Source organism: Thamnophis sirtalis, unplaced genomic scaffold (genome assembly GCF_051295495.1).
Source record: "Thamnophis sirtalis isolate CommonGarterSnake01/CBP01778 unplaced genomic scaffold, rThaSir2_p1.2 scaffold_3, whole genome shotgun sequence".
NCBI lineage: Eukaryota > Metazoa > Chordata > Lepidosauria > Squamata > Natricidae > Thamnophis > Thamnophis sirtalis.
Window position 1 is genome coordinate 174,454,713 of NW_028261383.1, and position 24,602 is coordinate 174,479,314.

At 44.7% G+C, this 24,602-nt stretch overlaps 1 protein-coding gene across 1 annotated transcript in view; it reads right to left on the bottom strand.

The window, feature by feature from the left end:
• LOC148048407 (phospholipid phosphatase 3-like) overlaps positions 1 to 24,602 on the bottom strand; it is a 36,754-nt gene that overhangs the window by 3,825 nt on the left and 8,327 nt on the right. Inside the window, exons 2-5 of the mRNA XM_087711001.1 lie at positions 15,036 to 15,193; positions 13,713 to 13,993; positions 9,474 to 9,531; positions 7,482 to 7,658 (exon numbers count right to left, since the gene is read on the bottom strand). Coding sequence (XP_087567127.1) covers positions 7,482 to 7,658; positions 9,474 to 9,531; positions 13,713 to 13,993; positions 15,036 to 15,193 — 674 coding nt within the window. The remainder of the gene's footprint in view (positions 1 to 7,481; positions 7,659 to 9,473; positions 9,532 to 13,712; positions 13,994 to 15,035; positions 15,194 to 24,602) is intronic.

Here is a 24,602-nt window from a genome sequence, read left to right on the forward strand (position 1 = left end):
GAGCAGACCTCATGCAGATTATACTCAAATAACGTCATTGGTACTACAACTAGGACAGGCAGAAAAACCTTGTTTTCCCTTATATTTAACAGCTAAAGATTCACTGCCACAATGTTCACTAGCACCGACAGCTTGAAAAGTGAGAAAAGACGGTAGCAGGCTCATCCATAGCAAATTTCTATAATACTGTAGCCAAATGAAACCTGCACACTGAGAATCCACTGGTGGGCAAAGGGGGAACATAGGTCAGTGGCCTTTGAGCTGAGCTTGTGAGTGTCTAGAAACACCAGACAGATGTCTGACCTTTGAAACAGGATACCAAACCGGACGAGCCTTTGCTGTACTAGATAGTTGCCCAATCAGCATGCAATTATGTATTTAGTGCGCACAAGTATTTATTAGCTGGTTCAAAATAAGGACTATCTGTTGCACAATCCTGCAAACCAGAAGAGTCCCTGTGGGCTTTCCAAATGAGAGCAGAACTAACACGTGAGCAGCAATTGGTTGAGGAATCATCTCAACTGCAAATTAGGAGTTTCCATATCTGGGCTGCAAACATCCAGCAACTATTAAGATGGCAGGAAAAGCTTAGAATTCTCTGAGAATCTTCGCCATAGGTTTTGTGGTCATCCAGATAAATTTGTAACCCAAATACCACTAGCCTTACCTGAAACGATTTCAAGCTCGCTTGATCAAATAGGTTTATGTATGTAAGAGCCAGAGGTGGGTTCCTACCAGTTTGCACCTATTCGGTAGAACCGGTTCGTCAAATCTACCGAACCGCTTAGAAGAGGTTCCACCAGTGGACCCGGAAAGCAGGCCACACCTACAGAAGAGGCTCCAACATTTTTTGAAACCCACCACCGGTCCTTGGATATGATTATTCTACACTATCATGCTCCTATTTATAAAACTCAGTGCCTCTGTGAAAGGTAAGGATGACTACTGCGTTTGTGGTGCAATCAGAACATTGCCTGTGTTGAAGTTGTTTTAACGCAAACCAAAGATGCCCTTTAAAAAAGAAGCTGACATCCTATTCTTATGCATGCCAGTGCTGTGTGTGGGGTAATTTAAGGTGGTTCTGACAAGTGTCCGTTGGCATCTTCATATCCGGTCACATGGGCGGCAGGCCGCTCCCATCCGGTCACATGGGCAGCAAGCCACTCCCACAAAGGAGGCCACACCCACAGAGTAGGTTCGAACAATTTTTGAAACCCACCACTGGTAAGAGCATAAGCAGCCTTTTCCCACAGCAGCCAATCACTTGCAGAAAAAAGCCCACGAGTCTCCCAGCAGATGGACTTGAGAGGCAATCTCACAGCTTTGGAGCCTAATAGCCACTGATCCCCATTAACTGGTCCAACCCTTTTTTTGAAGCTAGCCAAACTGGTAGTCAGCACCCCATCTTGCAGTACGACTATCAAAGTTTAAATACATGTAATGTAACTCCCCCTGCATTTGTCTGCCATAAATCTTTCAGGGTTCAGTTTAATTGGGTGACGTCTCATTCTAGTATGGGGAAACCTCTTTGTCCTCTTTTTCCAAACCATGCATAATCTTTTAAACTCCAATCATGTCCCCTCCTAGTTCCTTCCTTTCTAGATTAAAAAAATCCACCAATACTTGCAATCTTTGCTCGTAGGGAAACTGCTCCATCCCCTTTTAGGCGCCCTTCTCTGAACTTCCCAGATATTCTAGGCGTGGTTGCACCATTTATTTATATAAGGCACCAGCTGATAACCAAGCATTGCCCGGGTATTTATAGACATTGAAGCGTTTGTCTGACAGGGAGCCATTGAGAAGGGCTTTCCTTTCCCCTTACTCCCATGCCCATCATCCCTGCCCTCTGCCTTCCCCCTCCCATGTGCTCCTCTCTCCCACCCCATTTACAATCCTGGCACTTTGCCCCGAAGCGTTTGTCTGACAGGGAGCCATTGAGAGCGGCCTTTCTTCCCCCTACTCCCATGCCCATTATCCCTGCCCTCTTCCTACCCCCTCCCATGTGCCCGTCTACAATTGGCACTCCAGAGTTATGCTGGAACACACACACACACACACACACACACACACACACACACACACACACACACACACACCAGGGGTGTCTTACCTCCCCCAATACTTGTTTTCAGAGGGTAAGTCATCTGTGTATCAGATTTGGTTAAAATTGCTCAAGGTGTTCCAGAGTTATTCTGCAACACCCCCCCTACCCCCCACCCCACCCCAGGGATGTTCCCCCCTCCTCAGTATTTGTTTCTAGAGGGTGTCATCTGTGTACCAAGTTCGGTTGAAAATGCTCAAGGCGCTCCAGATTTATGCTTGAAAATAGATAGATAGATAGATAGATAGATAGATAGATAGATAGATAGATAGAGATAGATAGATAGATAGATAGATGATAGATAGATAGATAGATGATAGATAGATAGATAGATAGATAGATAGATAGATAGATGATAGATAGATAGATAGATAGATAGATAGATAGATAGATAGATAGATAGAAATCATAGATGATAGATATAGAGAGCCGAGGTGGCGCAGTGGTTAAATGCAGCACTGCAGGCTACTTCAGCTGACTGCTATCTGCAGTTCGGCTGTTCAAATCTCACCGGCTCAGGGTTGACTCAGCCTTCCATCCTTCCGAGGTGGGTAAAATGAGGACCCAGATTGTTGTTGGGGGCAATATGCTGACTCTGTAAACCGCTTAGAGAGGACTGAAAGCCCTATGAAGCGGTATATAAGTCTAACTGCTATAGATAAAAAAATAGAAATATAGAGATATAGATAGGTGATAGATAGATAGATAGATAGATAGATAGATAGATAGATAGATAGAAATCATAGATGATAGATAAAAAATAGATATATAGAGATATAGATAGGTGGTAGATGATAGATAAATAGATAGATAGATAGATAGATAGATAGATAGATAGACAGACAGACAGACAGACAACAGACAGACAGATATAGATACACACACATACATCCATATATATATTTATATTTATATATATATATATATATAATATGAAAAATATTAAAGAAAGATTAATATCTTGGATCTCTATTTTCAATATTGTTTTTATTGCCACTAATATGCTGTTCTCCTCTATTTTATCGTGGAGGCAGATTTTCTTATATGTTTTTCTTCCACCAAATGCATGCCTCCAAGAACACTGGAAGATGAATTAGGATGGGGCAGGGGGGAAAGGATTGGCCCCCAATTCTTCCAGATAAGCTTCATAGACAAATAGAGAGTTAATCCTGGGTTTCTGATCTTAGTCTAATATCCTAGAACACTTGGATTCTCTAGAAAAATAGAACATGCAAAATTAAAAAAAAGGAAATTACGACACTTACTTAACTTGTACAAATCTGCAAAAATTTCATTTTAGTTTGGATTGAAAAGAATTAAAAAAGGAAATTATGACACTTACTTAACTTGTACAAATCTGCAAAAATTTCATTTTAGTTTGGATTGAAAAGAATTAGGAACAGTATAGAACTTAGTATAGAATTAAAATAAGTAAAGCTAGTCTTTGCATAGGAGAGCATAAAACAATAGAGGTTAGAGATCAGCTTTCCCCATCTGTTCACGTTCAGATTAGCTGGGCTGTGTACCCAGTGGTGTATTAACCATTAAGCAGATTTAGCACATGCTTAGGGCACCAGGCTAAAGGGAGCATCACAAAGTTGAGAAAGAAGAAAAAACCCAATGAAGATTTGTACAGTGTGTACAAAGGAGGGGGACACCAAGATTTGTCAGTGATTAGGACACCTTAGTGAGCCTTAATCCGCCACTGGCTATACCTCCCATTATACCAAAACCATAATGGCCTATTATTTGCTGTTTTCTTGTCCTGACCCATCCTGTCTTCTTTTAGAGAGCCGAGGTGGCGCAGTGGTTAGAGTGCTGTACTGCAGGCCACTTCAGCTGACTGTTATCTGCAGTTCAGCTGTTCAAATCTCACCGGCTCAAGGTTGACTCAGCCTTCCATCCTTCCGAGGTGGGCAAAATGAGGACCCAGACTGTTGTTGGGGGCAATATGCTGACTCTGTAAACCGCTTAGAGAGGGCTGAAAACCCTATGAAGCGGTATATAAGTCTAACTGCTATTGCTATTGCTATTTTAGCTTCCGAAGGGAAGCCCTTATCTCCTGCTTCATTTTGGCAACAGCCCCAGTTCAGTGGTGGGATTCAAATAATTTAACAACCGGTTCTCTGCCCTAATGACCAGCTGGGTAGGCGTGGCTCGGTGGTCACGTGACTGTGGGCGTGGCCAACTCAACGTCACTCAGGTCGATGGGCGCTTCACCTTAGCTGTGACAATGTCATAAGGGTTAAGCGGAGAGGCAGTTTCTGTAAGCAGGGCAATAAAGATTAGGCTAGAAACAACACCAGAATGTTTCCTTCCTGCCTTCCTTACAGGATTAGCCCTGTAAAGTGGGAAAAAAAACAAAAGGAGATTTCTTCCAACAACCGGTTCGCTGAACTGCTTAGAAAGTTAAAAAAATCGGTTCTCCCGAATAGGTGCGAACCGGCTGAATCCCACCACTGCCCCAGTTGAAGTTAAGGGGAGTTGTTCTTAAGTATCACCACCATACAGGGCCCCTACTGCCCAAGAAGGCTCACCTGGGCGCTTCTTCTTTTCCAGTGGGACAGTCAACACTATTTAGTCAAATAGGAATGACCAATTTCCGCCATCATCACAGTTGCTGCAAAAGTGGCCGGAACAATGTCGCTTTCTTTTGTTTGACTGTGAACATTTTGTTTGACTCAAAACTTTGGTTTGCGTGTGAAATATAATACACCATTCCTACAGAAGTCCCCCTTTAGGATGAGGGGGGGAAAACTATTTTACATTTTGTTTCAACAGCCAAATCAGAGGCCTCTCAGCAGCCCTCAGTCTGGATTATCAAAGCTGACATAAGACCTAACAAATGCTTAAAAACTAAATCTCTTAAATCCAATGTTGATTAGGCTTAGCTGTGTGCAAGACATGCTTCCCCGCAGCCCCCACCTCCATTAAACATGTTGGGCAAACAAGCCCAGAGTTTATGTCAAGGGAGGAATAGCCTTTTAGAGTTGGATTGCTTTCCACCACACAAATGAAATTCAGCTCCCCAAAGACTCATGCTCGACGGGGAAGTCTGAGAACTGTAAGATGAAAAAAAAATACTAATAAACAGGACTTTCTAGAGGACACACTTTAATTCATTTTAGATCACTCTCCTCCTGCATGACAGCAAGAACATAGAATAACAGGGTTGGAAGAGGTCTTCTAGCCCAACCCCCCACTTGAGCAGGAGACACTATACCAATGATGGAGAAGCTTTTTGTAAATGCGTGCCAAAATTGTGCGTGCACGCGAGGTAGCGTGCATGTGCGTGCCCACACCCACAATGCACCCCGCCCACGTGAGAATGCCTGTGCGACCCCCTGCACACACACGCATGACCTTCTCTCCATGCAGTGGGGGAGAGTTTTCATCCTACCCAGGCTACAGAGGCTTTCCTGAAGCTGCCCCCCCGGAGACCCCTCGGAAGCTGGAAATGGATCGTTTACGAACTTCCGGTTGGACCGTTGGGCCTGTTTTTCACCCTCCCAACACTCTGGAGGCTTTCCTGAAGTCCGGGGAGGGTGGAAATGGCTTCCCCGGGCCCTCCAGAAGGCCAAAAATCAGGTTGCCAACGGGCACATGAGTGCTGGAGCTGACAGCTCATGTGCCAGCAGATATGGCTCCGTGTGCCACCTGTGGCACGTCGCAACTCTATACCATTCTGGACAAATGGTTGTCAAACATCTTTTTGAAAACCTCCAATGAAGGAACACCTACAATCTCTGGAGATAAGTCGTTCCACTGAGTGATTGTTCTCACTGTCAGGAAATTTCTCCTTAGTTTTAGGTTGAATTGAATTGAATTGATTAAATTTATAGGCCGCCCAATCCCGGAGGACTCCAGGCGGCTTACACAAAACAAGAAAAGAAAAAAAATAAACAAAATAAAAATAAAGATTTAAAAATTCTCCAACACGCATACGTTCTGATCGGGGCTGGACCCTACATAATAAGGTCAACAGCCCCAGGCCTGCTGGAACAGCCAGGTTTTAACAGCTTTTCTGAAGGCCATGAGGGTGGGTGAGGTCCGGACCTCTGCGGGTAGCTGATTCCACAGGGTTGGAGCAGCCACAGAGAAGGCCCTCCTCCGAGGCCCCGCCAGCCGACACTGTCCGGTTGACGGCGTCCTAAGGAGGCCCACCCTGTGGGATCTTATCGGCCGTTGGGAGGTATGTGGCAGTAGGCGGTCTCGCAAATACGCTGGTCCTGAGCCATGTAGGGCTTTAAAGGTAATGACCAACACCTTGAATTGCGTTCGGAGACCAATTGGCAGCCAGTGCAGCTCGCGGAGGATAGGTGTAATATGGGTGTATCTTGATACACCCAATATCGCTCGCGCGGCTGCATTCTGAACTAGCTGTAGTCTCCGAACGCTTTTCAGGGGTAGCCCCATGTAGAGCGCATCTCTCTTACATAACCTTTCACCGATTACTTCTTGTCCTATCCCTGAGGTGTTTGGAGAATAGGTTATCCCTTTCCTCTCTATGACCGCCCCTCAAATATTGGAAGACTGCTATCGTGTTATTTCTAATCCTTCTTTTGTTAGACTCGACATATTTAGTTCCTGCAACTGTTCATCATACAGTTTAGCCTCGGTCAACCATTTGCAAATCCATCCAGTGGCGATGGTGTCTTATTCCACATTTTTCTACCTTACCAAGGAGTAAGTTGTGATCTGCTTTGCCAAATACCTTAATAAAGTCTAGGGAAACTATGTTCACATTATTCCCAGATCCACTAATTTAATCACTGTGTCAAAGAGGGCAATAGGTTTTTTTCTGGTATAATCTGTTTTAACACATTCCTGTTGGCTTCTCGTAATAGCTTTGCTCGTTTCTAGGTGTTTGCAAATCAGTGGTGGGATTCAAATAATTTAACAACCGGTTCTCTGGCCTAGTGATCATCTGGGTAGGCGGGGTTCGGTGGTCATGTGATCATGTGGGCGTGGCCAAGTCAATGTCACTCAGGTTGATGGGCACTTCGCCTTGGTTGTTACAATGGTAATAAGGGTTAACTGGAGAGGCAGTTTCTGTAAGGGGGGCAATAAAGATTAGGCTAGAAACAACACCAGAATGTTTCCTTCCTGCCTTCCTTACAGGATTAGCCCTGTAAAGTGGGGAAAAACAAAAGATTTCTTCCCAAAACCAGTTCTCCGAACTGCTTAGAAAGTTACCAACCGATTCTCCCGAATAGGTGCGAACCGGCTGAATCCCACCACTGTTGCAAATCTGCTGCTTGATTATATTTTCTAGGATTTTTCCCAGGTACTGAAGTCACATATTAATCAACTAATTCCTTCTCACTCTCGAGAGGCAAAAGAGGGTCAGGCAGAGTGACAAACACAGGTTGTAACTTACCACCCAATAGGCTACAAGTGCTCCCTGTAGCAGTCCCACAATCACATCAGATGGGTGGTGCCGATAGTCTGAAATGCGAGTCAGGCCCGTGTACAGGGCTATCATCAGTAACACAAACTGGACCAGTGGGCGTAGCAGGCGAGCGCCACGCCAGGTGAATCGGGCCTGCAGGTAGAACTGGGGAACAAGCAGCGGAAACAGAGTATAAAGCAAAGAGTAGCTCACAGAGAGTTTCCCCCCCCCCCCCAATCTGTTTAAATCTGCAACTCTGGCAGAAGCAATGACAATGATCCAGGAATCTCAAGAGCAATACTCCAGAGAAATTGGAGGATTAAAAGAAGGGGCTGGATAGATTCAGCATGGAAACGCTAATAAATGGAGCTTTCTTGCTTAGCACAATAGATTAACCAATTGATGCAGTGGTGGGTTTCAAAAATTTTTCGAACCTACTTTGTGGGTGTGGCCTCCTTTGTGGGAGTGGCTTGCCAGCCATGTGACCTGGTGGGAGTGGCTTGCCGGCCATGTGCTCTCTCTCTCTCTCTCTCCCCCCTTCCTTTTGTCTCTCTATCCCTTTTTCCTTTTTTTCTTTCATCTCTCTCACTTTTTCTTTCTTCTTTCTTTCTTTCTTTCTTTCTTTCTTTCTTTCTTTCTTTCTTTCTTTCTTTCTTTCTTTCTCCCTTCCTTCCTTTCTCTTTCTCTCTCTGTGTGAGTCTGTGTGTGTGTGTGTGTGGTGGGTTTCAAAATTTTTTTGAACCTACTTTGTGGGTGTGGCCTCCTTTGTAGGAGTGGCTTGCCGGCCATGTGACCTGGTGGGAGTGGCTTGCCGGCCATGTGTTCTCTCTCTCTCTCTCTCTCTCTCTCCCCTTCCTTTTGTCTTTCTGTCCCTTTCTCCTTTTTTTCTTTCATCTCTCTCTCACTTTTTCTTTCTTTTTTCTTTTATTTATTTCTTTCTTCCTTTCTCTTTCTCTCTCTGTGTGAGTCTGTGTGTGTGTGTGTGTGTGTGTGTCAGTGGTGGGTTTCAAAATTTTTTGGAACCTACTTTGTGGTGCAGAGGTGGGTTCCTACCAGTTCGCACCTATTTGGTAGAACCGGTTCATCAAATCTACCGAACCGGTTAGAAGAGGTTCCACCAGTGGACCCGGAAAGCAGGCCACACCTACAGAAGAGCTTCCAAACATTTTTTGAAACCCACCACTGGTCCTTGGATATGATTATTCTACACTATCATGTTCATATTTATAAAACTCAGGGCCTCTGTGAAAGGTAAGGATGACGACTGCGTTTGTGGTGCAATCAGAACATTGCGTGTGTTGAAGTTGTTTTAACGCAAGCCAAAGATGCCTTTTGAAAAACAAGTTTACATCCTATTCTTATGCATGCCAGTGCTGTGTGTGGGGTAATTTAAGGTGGTTCTGACAAGTGTCGTCGGCATCTTCATATCCGGTCACATGGGCGGCAAGCCACTCCCATCCGGTCACATGGGTGGCAAGCCACTCCCACAAAGGAGGCCACACCCACAGAGTAGGTTCGAACATTTTTTGAAACCCACCCCTGGTCCTTGGATAGGATTATTCTACACTATCATGCTCCTATTTATAAAACTCAGTGCCTCTGTGAAAGGTAAGGATGACTACTGCGTTTGTGGTGCAATCAGAACATTGCGTGTGTTGAAGTTGTTTTAACGCAAACCAAAGATGCCTTTTAAAAAACAAGTTTACATCCTATTCTTATGCATGCCAGTGCTGTGTGAGGGGTAATTCAAGGTGGTTCTGACAAGTGTCCTCGGCATCTTCATATCCGGTCACATGGGCGGCAAGCCACTCCCACCTGGTCACATGGGGTGGCAAGCCACTCCCACAAAGCAGGCCACACCCACAGAGTAGGTTCGAACAATTTTTGAAACCCACCACTGTCCCTGTGGTTCATGCAGTGTGCCGATGATCTGCCCTCTTCCCAAACACCACGTCTATGAACCTGAAGAGGGGAACTTACCACTAAGTACATCGTGGTATACATGGCAAAGGAGGCATGGCCAGAGTAAAAGGATTTTCTGGAAGAGAAAATAAGATATTTCTCTGAAGATAATATGCACTGCTTAGTTTGGCATACTGGCTCCAGCCACAAATGACATTTGATCATTACATAACCTTACTCTGACTACACTAAACCATTTTCTTCTGATATCCTTTTCATGGTTTTGATGGCTATCCTGAAAGGCTCCAATCCCACCAACATTAATCATAAGTACCCCAGGACTCAACGTAGTTAACTATTTCATTAAAATCCATTATTTTAGGGAGACTTACATGCCCATAAATTTTCATCGGGCTGAAAGCTTGGAGAACAGATTAATTTGATTGTACAGAAAAAAAAGATTATTTGATAACACAACAAAGACTTCAGAAAGCTCCCTTGGCTGCCATCTAGTGGCTATCCAGATTTCTGGAGTCCAGATAGGATAGCTTTAGTGTGTTGGAATGTCTAACAGTCCCTGGGAACATGCAGAGAAAGGGGGAAATATGAGAAGGAGATCCTCAGAGTAATTCCATCTTAATTACGCTGGGTTTAAGTTGATCTAGAGCAGTGTTTTTCAACCACTGTGCCGTGGCACACTAGTGTGCCGTGACATAGTGTAAGGTGTGCCGTGGGAGAATTACTTTATATATAGTCAATATAGGCACAGAGTTAATTTTTTTTAACATTTTCTAATGGTGGTGTGCCTCGTGATTTTTTTCATGAAAAAAGTGTGCCTTTGCACAAAATTTTTTGAAAAACACTGATCTAGAGAAGGGATTTGATAGACCTCTGAGAATTTGATACATTACCCCTCTAGCAATAAAGTTTCCCCCCCCAGAAATCCAAGGGATTCTTGAGTTTGTCAGCCTTGAAAGGTTTGATACCCAGTGAAGGCTGAGGTCAGTTTTGACTGTAGCTTTTGGGTCAAGCTAATAATAAAGACTGCAATACAATAAATGCATTGTTCTCTAACAGAAGCCTCCCTCGGTCTATTTTATTTATCAGTCCTTCCTGTTTGTTTTTTTTAAAAGCATTCTGTCTCCTCGACTACCATCATGATTAAGCTGACAGTAGACCTATTCAAATCAAAGATAAAGCCAGATAGGGATAGAACAGGAAAGTTGGGAGATAGGTAAGCTGCAGGCGGAAAAAAGCTTCTGCGTGTGTTTTCGTTCGTTCTAAAATGAAATCTGATCCCATTCCTCCTTTTGAGGCTGGGATAACGACAGACTGAACTGCACAAACCTCCCCACCATTCCCTCTAGTTCTGGCTGGGTTAACTGCTCATCCCGTTGATGTCAGCCTCTGCTTCGCTGCTGCTTTTCGGCTGCCATTGAAACGGGGAGGGGGGAGGCATGGTATTTGGGAGGGGAATCATTATGTGCTGGAGGATTGTTATTAGGAGCTGCCCTGACTATCTATCCGCGCATGTGGAAGAGGGGAGTTTCCCGCCAAGGCTAACCGTCCAGCATTATAGAGCCGTGGTGGCGCAGTGGGTAGAGTACAGTACTGCAGGCCATTTCAGCTGACTGCTAGTTCAGCGGTTCAAATCTCACCGGCTCAGGGTTGACTCAGCCTTCCATCCTTCCGAGGGGGGTAAAATGAGGACCCGGATTGTTGTTGGGGGCGATATGCTGACTCTGTAAACCGCTTAGAGAGGGATGAAAGCCCTATGAAGCGGTATATAAGTCTAACTGCTATTGCTATTGCTATTATTCCACCCTGATGATGCTTTTTGAAGACATCTCCCACCTGACGGTTGGGTGAAATATTATTGGACTATGAAATGGGGTGCCAAGGGGAGGGGATTGAACTGTACATGATATCCATTGCTTCCGCGCCAATTTACTCAGACTCAGCTTTGCTTTGCTACTCATCGTTTGTAATTAGTAAAAGCACACTTAATTCTAAGCATGGAGTTGAGTGGTTTCTTTCCTGATTATTAAACGAAGGAGCACCTGATAGTTCCAACCTGTATCTCCTCAGTCCAGATACTCTCCAGATCTTACATGAAACACATTTGCTGGAGTGTGTTTCGTCAGAAAGAACCAGAAGAGATGAATGGAAATGACAGAGGAGTCGGCTGAATGTCAGGAGAAATGTATAATGGTAAAACAAAGGGGAAAAAAGAGATTTCCTACCCCCCAAAGATAATGCAAGCTTTGGATGGCATAAGAATTGCCATCCCATGCCATGGGAGGAGCATGTAGGGGTGAGTATGGCAGAATGGGAAATCCAAGGTTTTTTTCTATCTATTCCCTTGGATTTGTGTCTCTTGCAAGGGATATACCACTTGCATCCTTCTCCATGGGCACGGGCAAACATTTCGCCACTCCTTGGGATTGCCCATTCAATTCAGTAGTCTGATTGAACAAAACTTGCCATTGGGGCAAGAAAGTGGGTGCCTCTCTGATATTTCACTTCTAATGTTCCTTGTGAGCAAGCTTTTTTTTTTTAAAAAAACAACTCCTATTTATTACACCCAAATTGTTTTCTTTCTTTGGTTTAGATGTAAAGAGCCGAGGTGGTGCAGTGGTTAAATGCAGCACTGCAGGCTACTTCAGCTGACTGCAGTTCTGCAGTTCAAATCTCACCGGCTCAGGGTTGACTCAGCCTTCCATCCTTCCGAGGTGGGTAAAATGAGGACCCAGACTGTGGGGGTGATATGCTGACTCTGTAAACCGCTTTAGAGAGGGCTGAAAGCCCTATGAAGCGGTATATAAGTCTAACTGCTATTGCTATTGCTATGTACCCTAATATATCGGCTTCACTTTCTCAATTTTGAGATTTCCCTCTTATGGTCTCTGATAAAATGATAAAAGCTACCTACTCCAACTTGAGAGATGAACCTGCAACCTGAGTGGCAGAAGCGAGTAAGTTGAATTTAGGTTCATACCCAGCACTGATGCCTACAGTTAGATGACTTCTTGGCATCTCTTTGCAATAGTAGCAATAGCAATAGTTAGACTTATATACCGCTTCATAGGGCTTTCAGCCCTCTCTAAGCGGTTTACAGAGTCAGCATATTGCCCCCAACAACAATCCGGGTCCTCATTTTACCCACCTCGGAAGGATGGAAGGCTGAGTCAACCTTGAGCCTGGTGGGATTTGAACAGCCGAACTGCTGAACTGCAGTCAACTGAGGTAGCCTGCAGTGCTGCATTTAACCACTGCGCCACCTCGGCTCTTTGGAAGTTGGAGCCTATTTGTTCTCCTTCAGAGTGCAGATCAAGCATGGACACATTTGTGTAGCCGATAGCCATGCTTTTTAGAAGCTTTTGAGACTGCAGTTCATACCATTGCACACATTAATAGGTATTCTTGTTTCCCTCGGGGAACTTTTTGGTGGCTCCGGGGCTTACTTAAAAGGTACTTCGGACCTGCAAGTTGCTCACACTTTACACACCTTTGAGCTAGACTTACACAATTCTTATCTTTTCTGGCTAGCCGGTCCCACTGCCTGGGTTGTAAACTAACTTAGTTGGAGGCCACCAGAACAAGGCAAGTTGCTGCATGCAGCATCAGAAGGAAACAAAGATTCAGCCCTTTTTCATAAGCAATTCGGCTACAATGCATGTGAAATAACCGTGGCACGACAAAACTACGCTCGACTAAGCCGCGCCCGATTAAACCGTGTCGCTGACGTCATCAACAGGGCGACAACAGCGAGCGCGGAGAAAGAAGGGCGCTTTAAATAGCGCTTTGAAAGCAAGCCGATTCAACTTAAGGTAAGGGTTAGGTTTAGGGTTAGGTTTAGGGTTAGGTTTAGGGTTAGGTTTAGGGTTAGGTTTAGGGTTAGGTTTAGGGTTAGGTTTAGGGTTAGGTTTAGGGTTAGGGTTAGGTTTAGGGTTAGGTTTAGGGTTAGGTTTAGGGTTAGGTTTAGGGTTAGGTTTAGGGTTAGGTTTAGGGTTAGGTTTAGGGTTAGGTTTAGGGTTAGGGTTAGGGTTAGGTTTAGGATTAGGGTTAGGTTTAGGATTAGGTTTAGGGGGTTAGGTTTAGGGGTTAATTTTAGGTTTAGCTTTGACAGCGTGCTTCTGTCTCCGCGCTGTTGTCGCCCTGTTGATGACGTCAGCTACGCGGTTTCGTCGAGCGCGGTTTTGTGGTGGAACCGAAATAACAGGAATAAAAAATATCTACACACCGTCACTTTCCCGTGAATCGTTGTCAATGTGCCAATCGCGGGGCTGGGCATCGAGAGGCTGTCATAATACATACCTGGCCTCCTGTTCCTTAGAGCGGCTACCAGTGCATACATAGTCCTCCAGGTATCCAGCAGAGCAGACGAGGTGCGTGAAATTCGGTTGGCAGACAGCCAGAAAATGTGGGCGGAGGCGACCTACGGCAATTTTCGCCATGTTAGTGAGGGACTGGCCCACGCAGCAGCCAAAAAGGAAGGCCCCAATTTCTTTATAGAGGGCAGCCACGTAAGGATTGGAGATTGTGGAGCGTGATCTGTGGGGCAGATGGTGCACGTGGAAGATTTCGCCTACAGTGATCTGCAAGAAAGAATAGAGAAGGTTGGTCTATAAGCAATTCTGAAATAATTTGGGAGTAGCGATAGGATAAATGTTTCTTAAATAATGTGGGAAAGAGGAAAAGGGGGACCCATCCTTGATGAAAAAAGTAGGGAGCGTTGGTATAAAGACCCTTAGATCAGAGAACATAGAATAAAAGGTTTGGGAGGGACCTTGGACATCTTTCAGTCCAACCTCTTGCTCAAGCAGGAGACCCTATACTCTTCCAGACATATGTCTGTCCAATCTTTCTTGAAAACCTCCAGATGCCTTTATGCTTAGGCCTTGGTGAAGGAAACGTGTCCAATTACACAGTTCATTCTTTGATCATTAGGCTATGGGGCAGTGGTGGGATTCAAATAATTTAACAACCGGATAGCAATAGCAATAGCAGTTAGACTTATATACCGCTTCATAGGGCTTTCAGCCCTCTCTAAGCGGTTTACAGAGTCAGCATATCGCCCCCAACAACAATCCGGGTCCTCATTTTATCCACCTCGGAAGGATGGAAGGCTGAGTCAACCTTGAGCCAGTGAGATTTGAACCGCCGAACTGCAGATAGCAGTCAGCTGAAATGGCCTGCAGTACTGCACTCTACCCACTGCGCCACCTTGGCTCCTTGGTTCTCTGCCCTAATGACCATCTGGGTAGGAGGACCTTGGTGGTCATGTGACTCTGTGGGCGTGGGCAACTCAATGTCACTCACATCGATGGGCGCTTTTTCTTAGCTGTGACAATGTAATAAGGGTTAACCGGAGAGGCGGTTTCTGTAAGCAGGGCAATAAAGATGAGGCTAGAAACAACACCAGGATGTTCCCTTCCTGCCTTCCTTACAGGATTGGCCCTGTAAAGTGGGGAAAAAACCAAAGGAGATTTCTTCCAACAACCGGTTCTCCGAACTGCTTAGAAAGTTACCAACCGGTTCTCCCGAATAGGTGCGAACCGGCTGAATCCCACCACTGCTATGGGGATTCCGTAGTCATGAGCCTAGCATTCCTTCCCCCTTGCCTCCCTCCTGACTCACTGCTAGGAAGGCGATCAGGATGCCTGCCGAAATGAGGACTGTGTCGTTGATGGTCTCAGGATGCTTCAGGGGGTAGCTGATGCTACTGTCATTGCAGAAGAAGCCACGGTGCACTGGAGAAACGAGGCCGAATTCGCAGATGAAGAATGGGACGGAGACTACAGAAAGAGGACAATTTTTTATTTTATTTTTCCCTTTCTTTGTTACTTATTAAGTATTTTAATTTTAAACTTGCTTTTATCTTTTTTTTTCTTTTATCAGCATAATAAGCACACACACACACACAACACAGAGGTACGATTCAATGGAGATTTTAATATTAAGTAATTAGCTTAAGGCTGAAACCATTAGCATCTATGTGATAATTTAATATGAGTTGCAGTTCTTTAGTGTTATTTTTGCATTTGGATGGGGAAAAATAATAATTTTATGCTTGTAATATTGAATCCTTAATGATAATTAACATTGATATGTATTTCCGCGCTCGACTAAACCGCGCCCGATTAAACCGTGTCGCTGACGTCATCAACAGGGCGACAACAGCCAGCGCGGAGAAAAAAGGGTGCTTTAAATAGCGTTTTGAAAGCAAGCCGATTCAACTTAAGGTAAGGGTTAGGTTTAGGGTTAGCTTTAGCGTTAGGTTTAGGGTTAGGTTAAGGGTTAGGGTTAGGTTTAGGGTTAGGTTAAGGGTTAGGGTTAGGTTTAGGGTTAGATTAAGGGTTAGGATTAGGTTTAGGGTTAGGTTAAGGGTTAGGTTTAGGGTTAGGTTAAGGGTTAGGTTTAGAGTTAAGTTTAGGATTAGGTTTAGGGGGGTTAGGTTTAGGTTTAGGGGTTAATTTTAGGTTTAGGGTTTACAGCGTGCTTCTGTCTCCGCACTGTTGTCGCCCTGTTGATGACGTCAGCGACGCGGTTCAGTCGGGCGCGGTTTTGTGGTGGAACCAGTAAATAATACAATGTTAATAATCTCTAATCATATCATACAAACACCACAAAGCAACGTATAGAAAACAATGCTGTAAACATAGAATACCAAACTAGCTAACATCATCAAGGCTAATAAGGTGTGGGGTTTGCCCTCAATTTAAATTCTAGTGCCTTGCCCTCTCAGTGAGGACGGGAGTTGTCTTGTAGGGTTCTTTGGTCAGGCCCAGTGGTGGGATTCAGCCGGTTCGCACCAATTCGGGAGAACCGGTTGTTAACTTTCTAAGCAGTTTGGAGAACCGGTTGTTGGAAGAAATCTTTTGTTTTTTCCCCACTTTACAGGGCTAATCCTGTAAGGAAGGCAGGAAGGAAACATTCTGGTGTTGTTTCTAGCCTGATCTTTATTGCCCTGCTTACAGAAACTGCCTCTCCAGTTAACCCTGATTACATTGGAACCGCTAAGGCGAAGCGCCCATCGATGTGAGTGACATTGAGTTGGCCACGCCCACCCAGTCACATGACCACTGAGCCCCACCTACCCAGGTTATCATTAGGGCAGAGAACCGGTTGTTAAATTATTTGAATCCCATCACTGGTCAGGCCACTTACTGTTAACTTACTAGGAGTGATGATGCTATCTAGCTTAGTAATTAAACATCTGCAAGAAAACAATTAAGCGCTGATAGCAACAAGGACTCCTCACAAAGGGAAAATGAAAATAACACATGTGTACTTTCCCAGCTTGGTGCCTTCCAGAGTTATTAGTATTAGCTGTCATGTATTGTGGGCAATTCTAGCGTGACCCGTCAAAAGCGTGGAGGAAAAAATCGCGCTCGCCGAAAGCGCGCATGTGACGTCATCACAGCGCGACGAAAAAAATTAAAAATTGAAATAAAATTAAAATTAAAGCAAGCCGATTCACATAAAGGTAAGGGTTAGGGTTAGGGTTAGGGTTAGGTTAAGGGTTAGGGTCAGGTTTAGAGCGTTAGCGTTAGGTTAAGGGTTAGCGTTAGGTTTAGCGTTAGGTTAAGGGTTATGTTTAGGGTTAGATTTAGGCTTAGGTTAAGGGTTAGGTTTAGGGTTAGGTTTGGGGGGGTTAGGGGAAGGTTTTAGCTTTATTTTTACATTTTTCGATCACAGCGCGATGTTTTCGTCGCGCTGTGATGACGTCAAATGCGCGCTTTCGTCGAGCGCGATTTTGTCCTCCACAATTTTGTGGTGGAACCCAATTCTAGTCCTTACGTTTTTATCAAAGTATACTTTCTTGTGACAAGAATAAGACATGGATCCCTATAAATACAAAATTGGCCTAGTTCTCGGGGGTCCCCAATAAGCAGAGAGATATAGTCCCTGTCTAGGTTAAATTCCTCCGGTAGAAAGGAACAGCCAGCATGTATTCGTTGCCCTGAGAAATGCAAAATGCTGCCCTGCGGTGGGATAGGATGGGTGGGTGGGTGGGTGGGTGGGGGGAATACACAGCGAGACAGTGTCTACATGGATAGGAAATACATCCAACAATGTTCTTGCAACTCACAGGATCTTCCTCCCAAGTATGCAGCCCCTGTAGCCATTATTATGGACATTTTGCTAATAAATAATACATATGAGAGTTTTAGAATGCAGAATAAGCATAGCAGACTAAGAAAGGACCTTGGAGGTCTTCTAGTCCAACTCCCTGCTCATGCAGGATTTTCCTTTGGAATGTTAAAGTAAGTCTCTCTCTATATGTTACGTTGTAGTTTGCTCATTTCTGTCCTATTCCTTCTGTTGAGACCCACCTACTATCTAAACCTGGATTAGATTTGAGGACAAGCACTTCTGCATCTTAAGTTCTCTTCCCTCCCTGAATCCAGTTGCAAAGCCCTACAAAAAACATAGAATACCAAACTAGCTAACATCATCAAGGCCTACATGGCCTAGGACCCGGATATCTGCGAGACCGTCTTCTGCCGCACACCTCCCAACGGCCGATAAGATCGCACAGGGTGGGCCTTCTCCGGGTGCCGTCAGCCAGACAATGTCGGCTGGCGGCTCCCCGGGGGAGGGCCTTCTCTGTAGCCGCTCTGACCCTATGGAATGAACTACCCCCAGAGATCCGGACCCTACCCACTCTCATGGCCTTCTGAAAGGCTATTAAGACCTGGCTATTCCGGCAGGCCCCGGGCTGTTGAACTCATGACCGAGGTCCAGCTCCGATTAGACTGGGTGCATGATGTGGTTTTTTAAATCTGTTTTCCTCCGTTTTTTAACTCTTTACTTTTAAAAAATTATTTTCTGTAAGCCGCCCGGAGTCCTTTGGGATTGGGCGGCCTATAAATTTATTAAATCAATCAATCAATCAATCAGTCAAAGGAATTAAAAAATTACAGTTTTGATTTATTACTTAAGATGTCATCTGATATTAATCTGAGAGAACTCTGAATGTATACATTTTACCATGGTTTATATTTAGTGTCACAACCCCTGGTAAGCCCCAATTATGGGAGGAAGCTAACTGCTTCCATCATCTGTCAATCGGCTCGTCACAAGAGTCCATCACGACAGAAACCCAACATTTTTACTGTTGCCTTTTTGTTATATTTGTGTTTTTTTTTAAATTTGGTATTTTATTTACATGGTATTTTTATTTACCATGGTTTATTTCAACAAATCCCAGCTCAAGACTAACAACAGTTTATCTGGGATGAGATGATAAGGCAAAACCATAGTTTAAGAAAAGCAAAACTTCTGATGTTTTTTTTCCCCTGGGCTTCATTGGAAAAAAAGGGAGCAATAAGTCTGTGGCTCACTATCATAAAATGCAAATGCACTTTTCATCTCAGCAATTCAGTGTACATAATAAGGCAGGCTATTATTATTAGAGTGAGGGAATGAAATGGAAGTTGTGGTTTGTTTAACCACAGTGACTTATTAGAGTTGAAGTTGAAAGTTGACTGGATTTACATGGTATGTAAGACCAAATCAAACCAACCACATTGTAGTTGTAATTTGTCTCTCTGGGTCCTCCTATGGTTTTCCTCACTTGCAGATAACTAAACAAAGTGGTGAATGCATCTCTGTCTCATTCGCCAAAATCTTTTTGCTTTCAAGTTCAATGCTGAACAAAAAACAAAGTGAGTTTGAGGAATGGCTTAACATTTGTGGGAGAAAGTAGCTCTAATTGATGCCCATTAATTAACACCCACTGGTTATGTTCAGGTTAACTTAGGCCAGATACAAGCCTAGCATGCTGCAATTTGTTTTCTCCTTGATTAGCTTTCTATTAGCGCTGACTCTTGAACACGATTTAAGGGATTGTATGTACAAACCAAGAAAAGGGCCTTATTTAGTAATCTAATCATGTGTATTGTCTGAGTGGAGCCATAATATTACCAAGAAGCCGACCCACAATTCCAAATCACATTTTTTTTAGCAATAGCAGTTAGACTTATATACTGCTTCATAGGGCTTTCAGCCCTCTCTAAGCGGTTTACAGAGTCAGCATATCGCCCCCACAGTCTGGGTCCTCATTTCGCCCACCTCGGAAGGATGGAAGGCTGAGTCAACCATGAGCCGGTGAGATTTGAACCGCCGAACTGCAGATAGCAGTCAGCTGAAGTGGCCTGCAGTACTGCACCCTAACCACTGCGCCACCTCGGCTCTTAACAATGTCGTTCCTTCCTAACTACCTCCCTAAGGGATCTTTTAGACAAGATTCCTGGTCTATGTCCATGCTATTACATGCCTGCTTCATCTTTAGCGATGGCAGTTTCAGCATCGTCTCTCAGATGAAGAACTACAATTGTTTAGAGTTGGTAATTGTATTGTTAGGAAACTGCATTAAAATCAAATGTGTCTCAGGGTTCCGGGTTTTCCCCACCCAAAAGAAAGTCAAAGACCCATCCCCTGCACCCACAATAGCAGTAGCAATAGCAGTTAGACTTATATACCGCTTCATAGGGCTTTCAGCCCTCTCTAAGCAGTTTACAGAGTCAGCATATTGCCCCCAACAACAATCCGGGTCCTCATTTTACCCACCTCGGAAGGATGGAAGGCTGAGTCAACCCTGAGCGGGTGAGATTTGAACTGCCGAACTGCAGCTTTAGCAGTCAGCTGAAGTGTGCCTGCAGTACTGCACCCTACAGTGCCTGCAGTACTGCGCCACCTCGGCTATTGCTATTGCTATTTTTTTTTTTAAAAAGGAACAAAAGAGTGGTTGGATGCATCGAAAACAAAATTAGGTAGGTGGGAAGCTAACCGAAACCACAGGGAAAGAAATAAGAATGATAGGAGGACATTTTGCTGCTGGAAGGATGGTGGTTTTAGAGTCTCTGTCCTGGTTCACACTGTGTACTAAGCCATTGAGAGACCGCCTGCTGCCAATTACCTCCAATAGACCAATTAGATCCCACAGATTAGGCCTCCTCCGAACTCCATCCGCCGGCCAGTGTCGACTGGCGACTACCCGGAGGAGAGCCTTCTCTCTCAGCCTTCCATCCTTCCGAGGTGGGTAAAATGAGGACCCGGATTGTTGTTGGGGGCAATATGCCGACTCTGTAAACCGCTTAGAGAGGGCTGAAAGCCCCATGAAGCGGTATATAAGTCTAACTGCTATTGCTATTGCTAATCTCACCGGCTCAAGGTTGACTCAGCCTTCCATCCTTCCGAGGTGGGTAAAATGAGGACCCAGATTGTTGTTGGGGGCGATATGCTGACTCTGTAAACCGCTTAGAGAGGGCTGAAAGCCCTATGAAGCGGTATATAAGTCTAACTGCTATTGCTATTGTATCTGCACACTACTCTCATAAGGGTAACTTCCTTTCCCCCATTTTCAAAACGAACTTTTTGCTTCGGTTTAAATTATATGAATTTTTGAAAAACTATTTTCAAAGTTAAAAAGTATCAGAAAGCCCACCTAATACAGGAATTTGGTAAAATAATAGTTTTCTTTCTTGCATTTCTTGCAGCTTCTGTTTGCTTTCCCCCCTCCCCCTCCAAGGAAAATAAAAGCGATTGGCAAGGGCTTTCCTGGCATGGGAAGCTGGGAGGGCACAGCAAGAGGGGAATTGTCTGGGGGGGGGGAGAGTGTGCAGAGCAGCCGAGCTGGCCAATCTGAATTCCTGGCAAGTTGCTGCTGAATTGCCCCAACCTGCATAGAATCTCTTCCAAATTAGCTTAGAGTTCAGCTGGCATCAGCACAGGGCAACAGTAATGAAGAAATACCTCTAGACTTGAACTTGGGAGACAGTTTCCCAAATGTATGGTTTTATCACAATATTTAACAGACGAGGCCTGCCACACCCTCTCGAGAGCTCCGGAGCATATTCCTTCATTGAAAAGCCATGGAGCCTAGCCCCTTGCCCAGCTGCTGATTGAGGTGGAATAGCTAGCAGTAGGGTTTCCAGGGATGGCATGTTGATTATCTGGAGCGACGCTAATAACAGCCCCAGATCCTTCGAGGTCATACAAAAGCTTATCTCCCGTGTTTCAGTTATGCCAATATGCGTCTTTTCAATCTTTCGATTTTACTTGATGTGGTATTTCTACGAAGCTACATATTCCCAAGCATCCAAATTTTCCTCCTATGCCCTTTCCTAATTTTTTTGAAGGTCTTTTTTAAAATTATTATTATTATTATTTTAATTTTATCAATTTCATATATACATTCACAATTATATGATCTCATAACTGTTATTAATAATATGTATTTATAACAATTTTTCCCTACTGTTGACAATATACTTGAAGATTGCTTTTTTAATATCCCATAGATCCATCTTATCTTACAACGGTCCTACTTCTTCCCTCCCTCCCTCTTTCCTTCCCTCGTTTCTTCTCTCCTACTCCCCTTCCTTCCCTCCCTCCTTCCCCTTCCCTCCTTCCTTCCTTCCCTCCTTTCTTTTCTCCTTCTCTCCTTCCTTCCCTCCTTCCTTCCCTCCTTCCTTTTCTCCTTCTCTCCTTCCTTTCCCCCTTCCTTTCCTCCTTCCTTCCCCCCTTCCTTCTCTCCTACATTCCCTCCTTTTTTTGAAGGTCTTGTTTGCTAGCTCACAATAACTTTTTCCAGGTTTCCACAATGGTCATCTCTTGCCATCATCTCCCTCCTCCCTCCAAGCTCACCTTATATGGTGCCCCAGTCCTGCCATGCATGTAGATCTTCCCTGGCACTAAGAGGGAGCTATTAATATCCATTTCTCTTGGCGCCCTGAGATATTCCCATTGCCTCTCTTGGCCAACTGCCCAGGTGCAGCCTTAATAAACAGTGAGACTGTCCGGGCAGTTACACCAGGTGGAAGGTCCCTGTCTGAAGAACTGATTGGATTCAGGATTAGGATTTATTTCATTTATATGCCGCCCTTTTCCCCCGAAGGGGACTCAGGGCGGCTCACAACTCAGTCAGGGAAAGGAGGTACAAACAGGGGATAAAAAGACAAACAAACAATACACAATTTAAAAACACACAACAACCATACCATTCGAGAAGTGGGGGCAAAAGCTCTTTAGCCCCAGGCCTGCCGGAACAGCCAGGTTTTAAGGGCTTTGCGGAAGGCCTGGAGGGTGGTGAGGGTTCGAATCTCCACGGGGAGTTCGTTCCAGAGGGTCGGAGCAGCCACAGAGAAGGCTCTCACACATTAATATAAGGCACAATGTTTTCTGCTCAGAATAAAGCAGATGGGGGACATGGTTTGCTTGTTTGGGGGGTTCCCTCTCCTTTAATAGGCTCACTAGAAGTACATAAAAAGAGCAGCTAAAAAGGAAGTAAGAAAAAACAAGCCACGAGTGTTTTGCTTCTTTGCAAGACAGATTCTAGCTTCCTCAACAAACCACGATAGACACAATTTGTGCCTTAGCGCAATGCACGAAAACAGCCTTCAGCTGCAAAGCAACTATCTCCTACAGTTCAACAGCATGACAAAGGAGGACTTGCTCTGAGCCACGAGTGACACCCTTTTGACATTATTTGGCAGGGTGTTACTCCTGGTCTCTGAAAACAGGCAGCAGCCTGCCTGCCCCGCCCCCCCCCCCGCCCCCCCCCCCCCCCCCGTCACAGCAACACCCAGGAGAGCAAGATTCAGCCTGTGATGTTTTCCGAGTTCAGGGAAGGAGGAGAAGGTTCATGAAGAACTGAAAGTAGGAAAAGCAGTGGAGGGAGGAGGGAGGATGCTCATAAAACTGTGTTGGGATCAGTTGCAGAAACAGAAGCAGTCTGGAGTTCCAGCAGAGGATAAAACCAGGATATTCCTTTCCGGGAACAGATTTTGCCTACCTACAACTTGAACTCCCTTTGTCCCAGTGGTGGGTTTCAAATTTTTTTGGAACCTACTCTGTGGGTGTGGCCTCCTTTGTGGGAGTGGCTTGCCGGCCATGTGACCTGGTGGGAGTGGCTTACCGGCCATGTGTTTTCTTTCTTTCTTTCTTTCTTTCTTTCTTTCTTTCTTTCTTTCTTTCTTTCTTTCTTTTTCTTTCTCTCTTTCCTTCCTTTTGTCTCTTTGTTCCTTTTTTCTTTCATCTCTCTCTCACTCTTTTTCTTTCCTTTTTCTTTTTTTATTTATTTCTTCCTTTCTTTCTCTTTCTCTCTCTCTCTGTGTCAGTCTGTCTGTCTGCCTGTCTGTGTGTGTGTGTGGGGCAGTGGTGGGTTTCAAAGAATTTTGGAACCTCTTCTGTAGGTATGGCTGGCTTTCCGGGTCCACTGGTGGAACCTCTTCTAACCGGTTCGGTAGATTTGACGAACCGGTTCTACCGAATAGGTGCGAACTGGTAGGAACCCACCTCTGCTTTGTCCCAAGTTAACCTGAGCTATGCTAGCTGCCAGTACCTCTGGGTCAGCATCTGAAGGACAATCCAATTCTTATCTGAGATACCTTCTGAATGCCCCTTCCTGCCCACCACTACCGATCCAACCTTGTTATCACTGCCAGTCTGCCAAATTGCCTGCAACCGGAACCCTTGCTCCTTCCAGATCTCTGTCAAATTCTGCAGATGAAGTAGTGGCCTGAACAAGTCGGCTCCTTAGTAGCCATCGATGTCAGTCCACCTAGACAAACCTTGGTGCAAATTTTCTCCTTAGGGTCTGGCCATATTTCCCAACAACCTGGCTCTAGCATATATTGAATGCTAGGTTAAAATTGTATGAAGTCAGAAGAGGATTATTGATACAACGCGATGGATGAAAAGACCCGCAATTTCCCAGTGTTCCAGCTTATAGGAAAGATTACCCAAACTTTCAAACTGACCTAGCAACAGCAATAGCAGTTAGATTTATATACCGCTTCATAGGGCTTTCAGCCCTCTCTAAGCGGTTTACAGAGTCAGAGTCAGCATATCGCCCCCACAGTCTGGGTCCTCATTTCACCCACCTCGGAAGGATGGAAGGCTGAGTCAACCTTGAGCCGGTGAGATTAGAACCGCCGAACTGCAGATAACAGTCAGCTGAAGTGGCCTGCAGTGCTGCACTCTAACCACTGCGCCTCCTCAGCTCTTATTACTACTTTATAGACAAAGTTTAATTCTGCCTTTCACCCAGATCTGTCCCAAAGGCATTATCTTATCTGGCTCTGACTATAGATATGCACGCCTGGGAATAATAAGACATTTATACCATTGTGAACTATGAAGAAACTGGATGGAAATGTTATAATATTCTTTTCAAATATTAAAATTCTAGAACCA